At 50.8% G+C, this 17,610-nt stretch overlaps 1 protein-coding gene across 4 annotated transcripts; it reads left to right on the forward strand.

The window, feature by feature from the left end:
* The first annotated feature begins 746 nt into the window (after positions 1-746).
* On the forward strand, positions 747-17,283 carry GHRHR (growth hormone releasing hormone receptor). 4 transcript variants are annotated; one of them, XM_019031118.4, is made up of 12 exons: positions 747-949; positions 1,076-1,183; positions 1,890-1,987; positions 3,142-3,239; positions 3,985-4,117; positions 6,006-6,159; positions 6,450-6,510; positions 6,996-7,065; positions 7,801-7,892; positions 8,457-8,586; positions 9,307-9,348; positions 11,144-11,537. In XM_019031118.4, the coding sequence occupies exons 1-12, from the start codon at positions 859-861 to the stop codon at positions 11,267-11,269; spliced, it is 1,203 nt and encodes a 400-aa protein (XP_018886663.3). In that variant the 5' UTR covers positions 747-858; the 3' UTR covers positions 11,270-11,537. The 4 variants fall into 4 exon arrangements, 3 of the variants coding, with proteins under 3 accessions (XP_018886663.3, XP_018886664.3, XP_063564515.1); XM_019031119.4 differs by lacking the exons at positions 747-949; positions 1,076-1,183; positions 11,144-11,537 and adding an exon at positions 15,636-15,789 and having other exon boundaries at positions 1,530-1,987; XM_063708445.1 differs by lacking the exons at positions 747-949; positions 1,076-1,183; positions 9,307-9,348; positions 11,144-11,537 and adding an exon at positions 15,636-15,789 and having other exon boundaries at positions 1,530-1,987.
* Positions 17,284-17,610: the final 327 nt, after the last annotated feature.

Here is a 17,610-nt window from a genome sequence, read left to right on the forward strand (position 1 = left end):
TTTTCCTTGGGTTCATGCCCTTTCTCCATCTTCAGACCAGCAGTGTGGCATCTTTAAATCTCAGTTCCCACGGCACACATCCTCATGTCACCTCCTCTGATTCTGACTCTCTTGCCTACTGCCCATCCTATAAGGAGCCTTATGATTACATCGGGCCTACTCAGATAATCAAGGATGAGCTTTGCATCTCAAGATCCTGAACTCAATCACATCTGCAAAGTCCTTTTGCCGTTTAAGGTAACATATTCACAGGTTCCACGGATTAGGATGTGGACATCTTTGGGGGCCATTATTCTGTCTACCATTATTATGCAGAACTGCTTCCAGGGAGCAGGAGTGGACAGTGGAGAGCAAGGAGAGTGACACAGGGAAGGAGGAAAGGCCCTGATGAGAATGGAGTTGGCCATCCCTGTGAGATCTTCAGAAGCACATTGTCTAATGTGTCTCAGAACTTACTTACATGAGACAGAATGGAGAAACATCCATCCAAACCTAGGCAGACCTAGGTTTGTATACCAACTTCCTCTCTTCCGGGGTGACTTTGGGCAAGTCAGTCAACCCTAACCTCTGCTTCCTGAGCTGTGAAATGGAAAGAACAAGAGCATTAACTGCACAAGAGAGGATTAGACCTTCTGTTCCTCCCTCTCTCCCTCCCTCCCTCCCTCCCTTCCTTCCTTCCATCTGAACGTCTACCAAACACACCTGAAACTACTGTGAGCAGGTCTTTGCCTAGGATTAGGGCACAGAAATGAATAAGGCCTTGTCCCTGTTCTCAGGTCATGTGGACCACAGCGCCCAGAAAGATACCCAACTGGCTTGGCTCATCCTGTTCACTGTTTCCAGCAGGTATTGGGCCACATGCACCCAGAATGTGACTTCATCACCCAGCTGAGAGAGGATGAGAGTGCCTGTCTACAAGCAGCAGAGGAGATGCCCAACACTACCCTGGGTATGGGGCCTAGGAGGCAGGTGGTGGCTTCTCTGATTCCCTTATATCCTCCAGCCTCACCCCTCGGATTATTGGGACAGCCCGGCACCTGGGCTGAGTCTCCGCTGCTCCCGGCTCTCTATCCAGGCTGCCCTAGGACCTGGGATGGGCTGCTGTGCTGGCCAACGGCAGGCTCTGGCGAGTGGGTCACCCTCCCCTGCCCGGATTTCTTCTCTCACTTCAGCTCAGAGTCAGGTGAGGGGTGCTGGGTGTGGCGGTGGGAAAGGGAGGTGCTTTCATCTGGAAGTGGCAGAATCTGGCAGACACATCACTGGATTTGGGGGCAGGCTGACCTGGGTTTGTATACCAACTTCCCCTCTTCTGGGGTGACCTCGGGCCAGTCAGTCAATCCTGATCTCTGCTTCCTGAGCTGTGACCTGGGGAGAACAAGAGCATTAACTGTGCAGGAAAGTATTAGAGTGCAGAACCTGTAAGTGCTGGACCTGGATGCCCTCCAGGTGTTAGCAGGAGGCTGGCTGCAAGGGTGGAGGAGGGCAGGCCTGCCTGACTGCCAAGACACCACCAACTGCCCAGGATGGAGAGGGTGGGGCACTCTGCTGTTCTGCTTCACCTCCCTGGCCTAGGTGCCGGGACAGTGAGGGCCTCTTTTCTCTCTACTGCCCTTAGGATGCTGGCAGCCCCGCTCACCACTCCTCACCCCTCAGGGGAATAATCCTCTCTGTGAAGAGATGGCGCCTTTGAAGCCAGAGATGAAAGGCCCCATAGTGTGTCCCTGGGCAGGCTAGACCTGGGCCCCAGGCCTCTGGAGCCACCCTCTCTGTTGCTCAGAGGAGCTGTCCATGCAAACCCTGCCAGGGTCACTCGATGGTCCCCGGCACCCCCAGCCCCCTCCTGGGGAGAGGGAAGGAGTTGTGGCTAGAGAGTCTTGCTTGCCTCCCAGGGGCTGTGAAACGGGATTGTACTATCACTGGCTGGTCTGAGCCCTTTCCACCTTACCCTGTGGCCTGCCCTGTGCCTCTGGAGCTGCTGGCTGAGGAGGTAAGAGTCTCCTGGCATCTTGGAGGAAGGACTGCCATGGACATTTGTATGGGTGGGTGCACAACTGTAGGGGCTGCCATTCTCTAGCCTGCAGGTTGGAATACTACTTACAGCAGTTTTCCAGCAGACAGCAGTGAAGTGTCTGGAGGAGAGGGGGTCTTTTGCTAAGTTACTCAAGGGTGACCCACGGGCCAAGTTACTTGGAGGGAGAAGCGGGGCAGAGGGCAGGTGGGAGATCTGCCGGCTGCTGTCTTGGTTCTGTGTCCAGGCCTCCAGGGCAGGGAGCTTAAAGTGGTTCCAGAGGAAACAAGGCTCCTGGCAGCCCTGGGAATCTCCTTTCCTTCTCTGGTCCTCAGTCTGTGGAGCAGTGTGCATGGTTGTGGTGTGGGCAAGTGAGGGAAACTCAAGCCCAGGGTGATTGCAGAGAGCTCCTAACACCAGCCAGCACACCGCACACTTGTGTATCCAGCAGGGCCTTTGCAAGGCACTCCCAAACCCATCATCCCATTTCTCTGTCCCCTTGATCTCTGAGAGGTAAAGCATGACTGTAACCATTTTTCAGATGGAAAGACTGAGTCAGGGACAGGAAGTGATTGCCTGGACCCCACAGGAGAGCTGGGATTGGGGCCAGTGCCCAGGCCCCTGCTCCCTTCCCTTGCCTGCACCCTCTATCTTCAGGGCCAGGCTGGACTCTGACTGATCCAAACACTTGGCCACGGAAACCTTTTGCCTGCCTGCCTGTGGCTGTCCCCAGGTGTCCCTGGCTATCTCCTTTATTTGGATACATTGTGTTCCCAAGCTGGTGAGCAAGCTGGATGTCAATAAACAAGCTGATTTCCTCTTGGGCTTTTGTCATTCCCCAGGGACATGTAGTTTCTGCGGCTGCCTCTCCTCACCCCCAGAGCATCATTAATGTTAAGCATCTCCACTCCTCGCTACTGCTCCTCCCTCACCCGCAGGTCAGGTGGAAGGCAGGCTGTAAACTAAAGCTCCAGTGCACAGGGGGAGCTTTCCATGGTACCCGCGGACACCTCTGCCTCCAGATGGGGAGTGTTGGGGTGGAATGGCAAAGGCTTCACCTGCTTGATTGCCAAGCCTCTCTTTCCTCCAAAGGCCCAGAAGCTGAGACTTTCTTCTGTCTCTGCCCTTCCCAGGAATCTTACTTCTCCACAGTGAAGATTATCTACACCATGGGCCATAGCATCTCTATTGTAGCCCTCTTCGTGGCCATCACCATCCTGGTTGCTCTCAGGTTTGTCATCCCATCACCAGCTCAAGAACCTTCCTTGGCTCCTTATTTCCCAGAGGGTCAAGTCTGCTTCCTTGCCTACATAGCCATGAACTTCCCAGATCTAGGCACCATACCCATGTCTAACTTTCCCTTCCCTTTTCCCCACCATGTAGACCCATCTCTTCAAACACCAGAACTCATTCCTACCTCTGCCCCTTTGCTCACGTGGCGCTCATTCTATTTGCTTGGAATTCCTCATTGTTCTCAGTGTATTTATATCTGAGAAAGCCCAGCTCCTATCTGCATCTGACAGTCCTCTGCCTCCTGCCCAGAGCCCCTCTTGACTGTTATAACTCTCTGACCACTGTCCCTTTTAAGACCCCACCCCCTCCTCCAGCCTTCAAAGTCTGAGCACTGCATCTGGCCTGTGCTGTTCTTGGTCTCATGGGGATGAGTGTCTCTGATCATCCAGGGGGCTCCCATGGGCAGTACCTGCCATTTCTGCCTCTGTTCCCTGAGACTGTGAGCACCCTCGAGGCAGGGACCAGATATTCCTCTGTTTCCACACTTACCCTGAGCACAGGAATGGTTGCTCAGCTGTCCTGCAAGGGTTAAACTGAAGCCTCAAGTTCAGCTCAATTCAATTCAGTTTGATTGCATCCAATTTGATTCGATTCACCTCCTGCCCTGTTCAGCACAGTTGCAGCACACCAGAATCCCCTCTCCCTGCTTGCTTCTTGTTCCTCATTTCTCCCATTACCCCCAGGAGGCTCCACTGCCCCCGGAACTATGTCCACACCCAGCTGTTCGCCACTTTTATCCTCAAGGCGGGAGCTGTGTTCCTGAAGGATGCTGCCCTTTTCCACAGCGACGACACTGACCACTGCAGCTTCTCCACTGTAATGGCCATGGGTGAAGGGGCTGGGCAGGTGGGGGAGAGAGGAGGTAGGATTACAGACCCAGATGTGCCTGCGCCAGGCTTCCCTGCCCTGTGGGCTGACCCTGGGGCTCCCGCATGGCCAATTACAGAACAGGAAAATGCTCCTTTCCCATGTCACCCCCTAAGTCCTCACGCCTTTCCTGGACTGTGGTGTCGATCCATGTCATTTCCCATATTGCATGCTCTACTCCGCATTCTGTAGTCCAACCTAGACCACGTTTCACTATGCACAGCCTTTTCCTTTCCTTTCATCCCTCCCTGAGCACTCATTGGTCTGTGCTGGGGGTGTGTAAGCAAGGGGCTGGGAGGAGCTGGGTCTCTCCTTCAGGAAGAGCCCATGGGACAGAATGCACACAGATTAGGGGACTCCCAAGTGGAGGAAGCTGAGAGCTAGGAGAGAACGAGAGGGGGCTTCAGGGAGGAGAGGACCCTGGAGCTGTATTGGCAGCAACAATAGGGAGATGGGGAAGGAGAACATTTCAAGAAGAGGGACCAGGGTGAACAAACTCTCAAAGACAGGAGGACCTGGGCCATGTCCAAGAAACTGGGAAGGCACCTTGGGAGAGATGGGGTGGAGACAATAAGAGGCAATTGAAATTAAAGAGAAGTTGGGCAGAATGTGGAGACCCAGCACCTGCTAGATCCTCTACAAGTGTGCTGGAAATGAACAGCGAAATCAGGGAGCAAACTAACACATGACCTCAGTTAACTGATGAAAGAATTAATCATACTTCATACTGAGCACTTATTTTGTGCCAGGCATTGCACTAAGTGCTTTACATATGTAGTTGTCCCTTGAACAATGTGGGTTTAGTGGTGTTGACCCCCCCTTTCAGCTGAAAATTCAAGTATAACTTTTGTCTCCCCCAAACTTAACTATTGATTGCCTACTGTTGACCTGAAGCCTTACCAATAATATAAATGACCGATTAACACATATTTGTCTGTTACACGTGTTATATACTGTATTCTTACAATAAAGTAAGCTAGAGAAAAAATTTTAAGAAAATCGTAGAGAAAATAAATTGGCTGTTTTTAAATGGAAGTGGATCATCATGAAGGTCTTCATCCTCATCATCTTTATGTTGAGTAGCCTGACGGGGAGGAGGAAGAGAAGTTGATCTTGCTGTCTTAGGGGTGACAGAGATGGAAGAAAATCTATGTGTAAATGGACTTCAGCAGTTCACACCTTTGTTGTTCAAGAGTCAGCTGGCATTATCTCTTGAATTTTTAAAACAGGTTGAAGAAGAAAGCATCACTTTAATCCCATTTTGTAGAGGAGAGACAGTTGGCAAGGTCACCCAGTGGCACACAGGTGGGGCTGGGATCAAACCTGGGCCAACTGAACTCAGAGGTGGTCCTGCTCCCCTGCCGGCAGGTGATCAAGTCATGCAGTGAGTGAGTGAATGCACGGGTGCCTGTGTGTGTTTTTTGCAAGACAGAGCTATGGCTGAATAAGTCACAGCTCTAGGGATTGACTTCAGCTCAGGAAGGATGGGCGTAAGTGAAAATAGAAGCAAGTCTTAGGCAGTTTCCATTTAATCCTTATGACGAGGACTTGATCTAGGTATTGGAGGTTTTTCCTTTTACAGATGAAAAGCTAAGGTGTGAGGAGATTTGCACAGGAAATAGATAGTAAATTAGAAGCCAGGCTGTCCAGATACCAAATCTGTGCTCTTAACCCTCACTGTATATCACCACATCCCCTCTTGGGTGGCCCAAGGAGCTGCAGGTCCCAGCCTAACGTGGAGGGGCCTGGAGGTTCTGTATCTGAGTAGGGTAGAGGAGACTGGGATGGGGCTCCAGTGGGTGTCCCAGCTCTGAAGCACCCAGGTCCCGGCCCCCAGGTTCTATGCAAGGTCTCTGTGGCCGCCTCCCATTTCGCCACCATGACCAACTTCAGCTGGCTGTTGGCAGAAGCCATCTACCTGACCTGCCTCCTGGCCTCCACCTCCCCCAGCTCAAGGAGAGCCTTCTGGTGGCTGGTTCTCGCTGGCTGGGGTGAGCACTGAGGGCGGGTTGGGCACCATGGGAAGGTAAAGGGCTGGAAAGGCCCAGGGAGTTTACATAAAGGCCCCTCCACCTCACTCTGAGGCCCAGAGAAGGAGAGGGACAGGCCACAGTCTGGCAGCAAGTGTTGGAGGGTGGGACCAGGGCCCTGGCTCTGGGGTCCTGCCTGGCCCTGCCTTTGCAGTGCCCTACGTGGCTGATGGTGGTGGTGGGAGGTGGCGCCAGATCTCAGAGTCAAGGATGCAGACCCCCTCGCTTGTGTCTCCCCTGTACTCCTGCAGGGCTGCCCGTGCTCTTCACTGGCACATGGGTGAGCTGCAAACTGGCTTTCGAGGACATCGCGTGAGTCGGAGCGGCCACCTTGTCATACCCGCTGGTCCTACATGGGGTGTGGAGTGGACAGTCAGGCCATGGGCTGTTCTCCAGGCTGGGAAGAGGAGGAGAAGGGACTGCCCAGCTAGGATGCGGGGTGGGTGGGAGAACAGTCTGTGAGTAGCACAGAAGGGGCATGAGCCAGGCAGGAGAGTGGAGCTCAGATTCCCAGGGATGTGGGGCTGGGGGAAGGTGGAGTGAGGGAGCTGCCAGGGGGCCAGCAAGGAGGCATTGAACAGAGTTCAGAAACGTTTGTCCATCTAGGTGGATAGAAAGGGTGATCCCAGCCTGGATTGGGGTGCCCCTTTGGGTGAGACCCTAACTGGCTAAGACAGGAGAAAAGGCTGGAGGGGAGGTGGGTGAGACCAGGAGGCATGAATGCCTGAGAGGGACGTGCCTGCGTCACCACAGTGAAGGGGACTTTCCAACAACGGCCTTCTTTCCTCTCTCCCCAGGTGCTGGGACCTGGACGACACCTCCCCCTACTGGTGGATCATCAAAGGGCCCATTGTCCTCTCGGTTGGGGTCAGTCCCTGGGCCAGTGCCCTTTGCTTTATTCAGTCAACTTCCCTGGAACTACTGACGGGCTGTGCACAGCAGGAAATGCAACTCCAGGCTGGGTGTCTTGAAAACTGGGCTCCAGCCTTGCTCTGCCACTGATTCTCTGTGAGGCCCTCTCTGGGCCTCAGTATCCCACTGGTAAAACTAGAGGGGTGGTGGTCTCCATCAGCATGCAGGCTGTTCCAGCTCAATTTTGATGAGCCTAATGTGCTGGTTGCAGATCATTTACCACTGCAGTGAGAGACTAGGGGTGCCGGGTGGGGGCAGTAAATGGAGTCTGCAGCTAAACCCCTCTCCTCCCTCTGCTCTCACACACAACACAGAGGCAGCAAAGACTGCTTTGCATGGCTTTGGTAAATGTACAAATGTTTTGCAACTTAGCAACTGTGCAAAGTGAGGGACATCTGCTTTGTGCTAGAGAAGAGCCTGGGAGGTGGCTGGAGGCAGGTGGCAAGGCCTGATCGCCCCCCTTGATCCCAGGACTTGGTCCTTCTCTGTCCAGTGCTCAAATGTGGGACCCCCCCCCCCCATCTCCAGGCTACCAGTTCTGGAGCAATGATCTGTGCATTCATTCACCTGCACATTCTCACGTCTCAAGGATTTAAATTTTCTAGTCCCCAAATGGGCTGGGGCTCACCCCAGCCATCCAAGGCTACCCCCTGACCCTTGTCTTCCACCTTCCTATGCCTCTATTTCCAGGTGAACTTTGGGCTTTTTCTCAATATTATCCGCATCCTGGTGAGGAAACTGGAGCCAGCTCAGGGCAGCCTCCATACCCAGTCTCAGTATTGGTACTGTGTGTTTGTGTCTGGGGATACTGGGAAAGGGTAACTGGAGGGGGATTCAATGTGGTGGTTCTGTCTCATCCAACAAGCATTCGTGACCTCAGCCCCATACTCTTTCTTCCCTATGTTCCCAGAGACAGAATAGACCTGGCCCCTTCCTTCTAGGGGATCACAATATTGGAAGGATGAGGACTCCAAACAGCCAGCTCCCATGCCAAATAGAACGATGAGTGCTGGGATCAATTTCTATGGGAGCCTGGGGAGAGGGATCCTTTCTAGTTGAAGGGTGGTGTGATCAAGGAAGACTTCCTGGAGGAAGTGGTTTTGATCCACACTTTGAAAGATGCATAGACTTTGGGATAAACTGGGGCAAGAACAGTTGGTAGGGGAATCAGCAGGATCCAGCGCCCAGAAATAAAAAAGCCCAGGGTGATTGTGGGGAAGGGCGTTTCCCAAGGTGGCTGGTCCACAGAGTGGATATAGGGAGGTGGTAGGAAGTGAGAGGAGATGAAGTGCACACGACAGTTTCTAATCCCAGCCTTGGGAGCCTAGGATTTGTCTTTCCTGCAGGCGTCTCTCCAAGTCGACACTTTTCCTGATCCCACTCTTTGGAATTCACTACATCATCTTCAACTTCCTGCCAGACAATGCTGGCCTGGGCATCCGCCTCCCCCTGGAGCTGGGACTGGGTTCCTTCCAGGTGAGGGCCCCCGCAGGCACTCTTTCTTTCCATTGGGGGTGCTGGAGGGAGGTGCTGTTGCCCACGGGCCTTGGCTGAGTTCATGACAGGGTGAGGGCTATTTTTTTCATCCATCTATTCAAATATCTGTCTGTCTGTCCATCTTCCAGCCACCCATCTATCTATATATTCAACTACCCATGCATTCTTCCTTCCATCCATCCATCCATCCATCCATCCATCCATCCATCCATACATCCATCTACCCACCCACCAACCCATCCATCCATCCATCCATCCACTCACCTAACTACCTACCCACCCACCCATCCACCCACCCATTCATCCACCCACCCACCCATCTATACATCCATCCACCCACCCACCCATCTATCCATCCATCTATCCATCCATCCATCCATCCATCCACCCATCCATCCAATCTATTCGACTCTTACTGATCCCCTATTATGTGCCAAGTGTTGTGCTCATTCACAAGGGATGCAGAAATAGTCAGAGAAATGGGGCCAACAGTACAGCCCTGGCAGGCTTGCTATGACAATTCTATGACAATATGCCTGGCACATAGTAAGTAATGAATGCATTTAAATTCCCCTTTCAATCAAACCTGGCCCAAGCCATAGCCTGGGGATGAGTAGGGAAAAGGTAGCAGAAAGATGGTGGACACCTTCAGGCCAGGCCAAAGGGTTCTGATGGGGTCTTTCTTCTTTGGCCCCACAGGGCTTCATCGTTGCCATCCTCTACTGCTTCCTCAACCAAGAGGTGTGTGATTTTTGAGGCTATCCCTCATGGAGTCCCCCTCCCACCAGACCTAAGGCCCCTCCTCCTCTCTCTCACTCAGGCCCTGTAAACCCCAGCTCAGGCCACACCTTGACTCTTGTGAGCTTTTGTGGTAGTCTGTCCTGAGCTTCTGGATCAAGCTGAACCGGAATGTTTCCTGTAAACATCTCTTATCCATCCTTCCTCTGAGCTGGGCCAAGTTCTACTAGCTACTCTTCGGGAGGTGGAGGAGGCCTTTCAGGGATAAGGAGGGGGATTAGGGTAGGGAGTCAGAAGGAATCCCCCAATTCTGTGTTCCTAAAATTGAACAAAAAGGAGAGTTGGGGAGGGGGTACACCAGCTGAGGGAGAGACAATCAGAGAGAACAGATAGAGGAGCCAAGAAAGTCAGAGGTAGACATACAGGGAACTAGGAAAATAATCAGATGCAGAGACAAAGAGGAAGATCCGGAGCCCAAGAAACAGAGAGAGCACCTAAAGGAAACAGACACACAAAGAGAGTTGACAGAAGGGGAGATAGACATGAAAAGACAGAACAGATGGTGCTGCTGCACATGTGGAAACGTGGGGACACGACAGAGACTGACACAAAGTGAATTCCACCCAGGAGACACTGAATTTCCCCCTTAGGACAGTCCTGCTCTGGGGAGAGAGGCGGAGGAGAATTGATCTCAATGCCCCGGACTCCCAAGCTCCACCTTTGTGCACCTGCAGGGCCATGCACTCCCTCTGCTGGCCATGGATTTGCCATGGGCTCTGCATTCTGTGAGAGTTGGCTGCAGATGCCCTGTCCCCTTCCCTGTGGAGTATCGCTCCCATCTCATCTGCCACCTCTGTCCCTTACTGCTCCTTCCACTCTCCCTCTCTTTATTCCTCACCTGACCTCTCTAAGTCCCATGCAGCCTTATCTGGTGTCTGGCTGTAGCAGACCATGGGCCCTCGGGGTCCTGGGAGGGGCAAGAAGCATCCCAGGCTGAGGCTGGTGGGGTGTGGAAAAAGTGTTTCCACAGAGAGTTGTGAAGGGAGCTGTCTCGGGAAGCAGTGCTGGAGACCAGGTGGTTACACACCTCTGGTGACAGTGAGCTTACAACCTCCCAATAGCTCTTTCTGTTGTCAGGCAGCTGTGGAAAGATCATCTTTATATTGAACAGATATCTGATTCCTTTTATCTTTCACCACAACCCCAGTTCAGCTCTACTGCATGAGGCACATTCTCTCAGCACCCTATGCCCCTGAAAGCCCTTGGAGAAGTGAAGATACAGACAGCACCCCCACCCCCCAATCCCACCCTTCCACCTCGCCCCAGGCTACTTTTCTTTTACTTACTTTCAGTTTCCTCAACTGCAACCCCTCAGACAGAGTTCTGAATCCTCTCTCCCTTCAGGTCATGTCCTCTGGACAGATTTCCAGTGGACAGAGTTGAGCTCACAAAATTGAACCCCAGAGCAAGGAGTGGTCTAAGTGATTAAGAGAGAACAGGGTGGTTATTTGGCCAGGAACTCGAGAAAGCACCTATAAATGTCTTTAACTGAGCTCAGACAAAGGCAGGGCTAAGAGGCAGAGAAAGGAGCTAAAAGAATGGTGAGAAATACTCACAGGAAGGAAAAAGTAGTATCCTCCAGAGGTAGTACTTAGCAGTACCTGTTGCCAAGCATGACTTTTCCTGCCCCATGTCTCTGTTTCTCTTACACGGCCTCTCCCTGCACCTTAGTCTCATTGGGGTTGAGTAGCAAAGCCACAGGGGGACCTTCCTAACGTCCTCTTCCCTGTCCCTGGAGGTGAGGACTGAGATCTCACGGAAGTGGCATGGCCATGACCCTGAGCTTCTGCCAGCCTGGAGGACCCGTGCTAAGTGGACCACGCCTTCCCGCTCGGCGGCAAAGGTGCTGACATCTATGTGCTAGGCTGCCTTATCACACCACTGGAGTCCACACTTGAACTTGGGCAGCTACCATGGGTCTGCCATGCTCTGGAGGAGCAAGGGGGCCACATCCCCACCCCAGCTGTTACCCAGCCCGGGGCAGGTGCAGCCCTTCCTCCCTGTCTCTGCATCTGACTCTCTTTTGAGGTCCCTGTATGTCTGCCTCTGACTTCTGTGGTCCCTCTGTGTCTGCTCTCATCCATTCCTCTTCCTGGGGCCTGGGGCTCTAGCCCGAGGCTCAGAGGAGCCAATAAACCTGTAAATGAATAGACGCATGTTTGAGTGAGTAAATGGGCCTCTAAAGGGGAGCACACCTGCGTTCTTTATTTAGACGTCTGGTGCTGAGTTGCGTTCATCATTCCTCAGTTCATGCTACATTATGATTATTTATCTGTGCAAGGGGCCTCTTGTTTTATTTATTCTTAAAATGTACTCTCTTTTGTCTTCACCACTCCCATTCGCCTCCTCTTACAGGCAAACAAGTGAGCACGCTTAATGTGAATACTTGTGTTTCTGTGTGTCTTGCAAAATACGTGGTGTTTTGTGTGTCTGTACTTTAATTTACATAAATGCTGTTGGTCATATGCCTCATTCTGCTTCTAACATTTCCCCCTCAGCACTTTGCTTTTAAGAGATGCTCCCAGGGGTGGGCGCGGTGGCTCATGCCTGTAATCCCAGCACTTTGGGAGGCTGAGGAGGGCAGATCACCTGAGGTCAGGAGTTCGAGACCAGCCTGGCCAACATATCGAAACCCTGTCTCTACTAAAAATGCAAAAAATTAGCTGGGTGTGGTGGTGGGTGCCTGTAGTCCCAGCTACTTGGTAGGCTGAGGCAGGAGAATTGCTTGAACCCGGGAGACGGAGGTTGCAGTGAGCCGAAATCATGCCCCTGCATTCTAGCCTGGGCGACAAGAGCGAAACTCTGTCTTAAAAAAAAAAGAAAAAAAAAAAAAAAGAGAGAGAGATGCTCCCGTGTTTCCCTGCATACATCTGGTCCGTCGTTTTGGCTGTACGTGGTGCTGTGTAGAGTCATCGCCCACATGTTACTGTCCTGTCGTGTCTCCCCTGCACTCTAGTGAACATGCACATGCCGGTCCCCTCCAGGATCTGTGAGAGTGAGCCTCTGTCCGGGACTCACACCCAGGAGCAGCAGTGCTGGGCATCCATTATGCCACCTGTTGATGTGACTCGGAGGTGCCAGATTGCATGCTTCAGTTCTGCACTTCCACTAGCAGCTCTTGAGGTCCCTAAGTCCCACAGCCCCACCAACACTTGGCATTACCCAGCTTTGTAATGTTCACCAGCCAAATGGGTGTAAAGTGCCATGGCACTGTTGTCCTAATTTGCATCTCCCTGATATCTAATGGGTGTAAACATCTCTTGCTGTACCCGCTTGCCTTTTGGGTTTCTTCTTCTGGAAATTGCTTGAGTCTCTTTCCCTATTTTCCTCTGGAGTGGAGATGCCTCAACTCCAGGTCTTTCTCTTATGTCATCCCCATTGTGTGTCCTCCTGGGTCCCAGCATACTGCCTGCTGTTCCCCACCCAACTGAGGACTCCCTTAATGTAACACGTCTACATAGTCTGTCCCTCTTCCAACCTCCTTCTTGGCAGTGGGGAGGAGAAGGAGACCCAGGCTCTGTCCGTGGGGACCTATTTATTGACTGACAATGGTGGAGGGAGATTCCAGTACAGAGAATAGGCCTACTCGGGCTGATCGCCAGGTGCCATTTGCCTTGTCCTGGTCCTTGCCTGGGCACCTCCCTTCTCTGTGATCCCCTGCGTGGTGGCCCTCTCCTCTGCACGGAGGATCTAGCTTGTCCTCCTTGGCCTGCCTGGACCAGGTATCTTTTCTCATGCACTGGGAACAGAAGGAGTAGGCATCCTTTACCTGTGCTGGCTCACAAGTGTGTATCTGGTGGATGCAGCGGATGGACATCCTCCTTCCTTACAGTCGTGAGAGTTCCAGGGAATGGAGACACAGCTACATGAAGCCCAAGGCCACACTGTTGCCCATGACGCCCGGCTGCCTGGCACCTTCCTGGTCAGACAAATGTCAAAGTGCGGGCCCAGTCTGAAAACCCATCATATTCAGTCTCAAATCATAAAAGTAATTCATATTCATTGCAGGCATTTAGGAGATACAGAAGGATTTTTTAAAAAATCAATCATCATCTTATTACCAAGACATTCACCATTGATACTTTTGTATGTTTCCAGAAAGATTTTTTTTCTGTGTTTTGGAAGTATCTTGAGATTATATTATATTTGTAAAATTGCATATGATTTTTATGCATTAAAACAATATACATTATATATAGATGGCCAATAATCACTTGAAAAGATGTTCAATATCATTAGTCATTAGGAAAATGTAAATCAAAACCACAATGCAATATTGTTTCATGTCCATGAGGATGGCTAAAAGGAAAACAAAATAGCCAATAACAAATATTGGCAAGAATGTGTAGAAATTGGAACCCTCATGCATTGCTGGTGGGACCAGAGAATTGTCAGGTGCTTTGGTAAAAAGTTGCACAGTTGCTCACAAAGTCAAACACTGAATTATTCAGAAAATCCACTCCTAGGTATATAGGAAGGGAATTGAAGATGTATGTCTACACAAAACTTGTACATGAATATTTATAACATCATTATTCATAGTAGCCAAGAAGTAGAAACAACCTAAACATCCATCAACTTATGAATGAATTAACAAAATGTGGAATATCCATACGATGGGATATTAGCTCCATTATTTCTGTTTGAGGTAATGAAAAGTTCTAAAATTAGATCGTGATGATGGTTGCAAACTCTGAGAATACACGAAAACCACTGAATTGTACACTTTAAAATGGTGAATGTTATGGTATGTGAATTCTATCTCAATAAAGCAGTTATTAAAAATGAGTAAATGAGTGTTTGCTGGAGAACACTTGCAGACAATTTTTCCGCTACCTAATTTGAAAAGTGTATATAATATTATTTATTTAGCCAATAGTTATTTAACATATTTTATTCATGAAAGTTTCTGTCGATTTTAAAAATAAATATTTATTACAAAAATATTAGCTAGGCGTGGTGGCGGGCACCTGTAGTCCCAACTACTCGGGAGGCTGAGGCAGGAGAATGGCGTGAACCTGGGAGGCAGAGCTTGCAGTGAGCTGAGATCACACCACTGCACTCCAGCCTGGGCGACAGAGCGAGACTCAGTCTCAAAAAAAAAAAAAAAATTGTGATGATAAACTAAAAAAAAATTGTGATGATAAACTTCCTTGCATGCATTTTTTTTCACGTATACTTCAAAAAGACAAAAACTTAAACTCCTAGACCTTCAGAATAAATTATCCTAATGTGGAAGAATGTTTGAACCAATGCAATGCACATGATAAGTCTTTTAGTACCTGTTGGCAAATTGCCTCCCAGAAAATTGGTCTAGAGAATTCTTGCACAAACAATATAAGTGTTACAGTTTTTCTGCATTGTTATTATTTTTTGAGACAGGGTCTCACCTGTAGACCAGGCTGGAGTGTAGTAAAGCGATCACAGCTCACTGCTGCCTCAACCTTCTGGGCTCAAGTGATCCTCTCGCTTCAGCCTTCCCAAGTAGCTGAAACTACAGGCATGCACCACCATACTGGCTAATTTTAAAATGTTTTTGTAGAGACAGGGTCTCAGTACATATTGCCCAGTCTGGTCTCAAACTTCTGGGGCTCAAGCAATCCTCCTGCCTTGGTCTCCCAAGTGCTGGAATTACAGGTGTGAGCCAGTGTGCCTGGCTGGCATCATTATATGTTTCTCTGAGTTTTAACTGGTGTTAGCAGTGTTAGTAATGGTGTTAGCATAGTGGTGATAGTAGTTAGTGTTAGTTAGCTTGGTTAGTGCTCTTTAATATTAGTTGTGACTAATTTTAGTGGTTAGCAGTTGGTAGAGTTAGTGGCTAGTTAGTGGTTAGCATTAGTTAATGTTAGTGGTTAGTGTTGGTGATTAGTTACCAGTTAGTTTAGCAGCTAGCTGTTAGTGTTAGTTAATGTTATTTAGTGGTTAGTGTTACTGGTTAGTTAGCAGTGAGTAGTTAGTGGCTAGTTAGTGTTGGTGGTTCATTAGTGATTAGTGTTAGTGGCTGGTTAGCAGTGAGTGGTTAGTGTTAGTTAATGTTAGTTGGTGGTTAGTTAGCCATTAGTGTCAGCAGTGAGTGTATGATATTGGCAGTGGGGAGAAGCAGCTCACTCTGTGAACTGTCCATCCCTCGCCTACAGGTTTCACAATGGCTGCAAGTTCACCACTTTTTCCCTTTTAGTTTCAACTGGAGCCTCAAATTCCTATCACTTCTCTTGTCTCTTTCATGACAGGGATTCGCAGACTGGGCCTACGATGCAGATTCCTGGGCAGATCCTTTGACTGGCAAGCTCTTCCTCTCTCAGGACTCCAGCTTCCACAACTGAGCGGAGGGGTGGGGGGAGTTGCTCAGGAGATGATGTCTGAGGAAGTCTCACCAGGGACACTGGATGGCAAGCAACGAGCTAGGCTGAGAAGCGCAATGATCATCCTGGCCACCAGGTGGCAGTCTAACTGCAGCCAAGAGCCCTGGCTGGGCCGACGGTGCTGCCTGCCTGAGCTGACGCTGGAGATGGACGCAGGACCCCTGCGGCCTGACTGGAGCTCAGCGAGCCGAAGGGGCTGGTGGAGAAGGGGCTGCTGGTCTGGGCAGCCTAGGTTGGGAGGGAGGGTCATGGCGGGAGTGTGGAGGAGCAAGACATCCCCCACGCCCCCCGCCCCCTGCCCCAGACCCCAGTGTTGATGAATAAGAAGCGGATTAAGAAGAGTGAGAGCTGAAGAGACAGGAGAATCAGGGACCACGAGATCCCGTGCAAGATCCGGAGCACAGGGGCTTCCCTGGGTCCCAGGCTTTCTGCAGGACTCACCCCCAACTACCCCGGTGTCCTCCTTCCAGCCAGCCTCCCCGCGGGTCCTGAGAGGAGAGTTTCCTAAAGAGAAGGAAGAAACTCGGACTTCCCTCCTGTTATGTTCGGGCTCCTCTGTGAGAAAGAGGAGGAGAGAGGAAAATGAAGGGCCCCTTCTCTGTCCCCAGAGAGCCCCCAGGAATGTTGGGAAGATCTGCAAGGATGAGCCTGAACCTAGAGGTGAGAACTGGTGTGCCGGGCTCAGACTCTCTGGGATGTGGGAGCTCCGAGGACTGCGTGTGAGTGTGGGCAGGAGCAGTCAGGGAAGGCTTCCTGGATGAGGGGACTCAGGCAGGGAGTGTAGACCCTAGAGCCCCACCAGGCCAGGCTGCGCAGTGGTCCCTTTATACCGTTTGCTGGGCAGGAAGCGGAATGGGGCTGATCTCAGTTTAGAGAGCAATACTTGGAGGAAAGTTCCGGTAGGAGGGTGGTATCGGGCCCAGGCTTCGTTCTCCCCAGGGACTTTCATGACATTCCTGCTAGGGCTCTGGGTCTGCTGGGCACACATTTATCCATGTGGTGAGTGTTCACTGAGTATCTGGGGAACACGCACCTTGCTAGAGTCTGAAAATACAGCTACAAGCAACCCCCAAATGTTCCCCTACGCAAGGGGCTTAGGGTCTGGTTGGCAATGGCCAATTTTACATGTCAATATGACTTGGCCACAGGATGCCTGGGTATCCGATTAGTCATTGTTTGTGGGTGTGTCTGTGGCGGTGTTTCTGGAAGGGTTTAGCATTTGAATTGGCAGACTGAGTAAAGCCATGGCCCTCCCCAGTGAGCAGGCACCAGCCAACCCTTGAAGTTCTGAATAGAAAAAAAAAAAAAAAAAAAAAAAGGCAGAGGAAGGTTGAACTTGAGCTTTCTCTGCCTGGCTGTTGAGCTGGAACATCTATCTTCTGCCCTCCAGGATCCTGGTTCTTAGGCCTTCGAATATACCACCCGCCCTCTGGGGTCTCTGGCTTGCAGAGGGCAGATTGACTTCTCAGCCTCCATAATTGCATGAGTCAATACCATACAATAAAGCTCTTTCTACACTGTGTGTGTGTGTGTGTGTGTGTGTGTGTGTGTGTATGTGTGAGGGGTGTATATATAAAATGTTGGTTTTATTCTCTGGAGAATCCTGACTGATACAGAAGGCATTATTTAGGGCTCTCTGTTGCAGACAACAAGACCCACTCTGGCTGAGTTAAGCAAAAACATGACAAGTTTAAGGACATCAGGTAGCTCCCCTGTCTCTAGGAGGGCCTGAGCTCAGGCCCAGAGGCAGTGCCCATCCCACACCAGGGGGCCACTGTGGCAAATTCCTCATTTCACCACTTTTGGTCATGGACACAGCTGCTCACACCACCAACACCAGGGA

This window comes from Gorilla gorilla, chromosome 6 (genome assembly GCF_029281585.2).
Source record: "Gorilla gorilla gorilla isolate KB3781 chromosome 6, NHGRI_mGorGor1-v2.1_pri, whole genome shotgun sequence".
Lineage (NCBI taxonomy): Eukaryota > Metazoa > Chordata > Mammalia > Primates > Hominidae > Gorilla > Gorilla gorilla.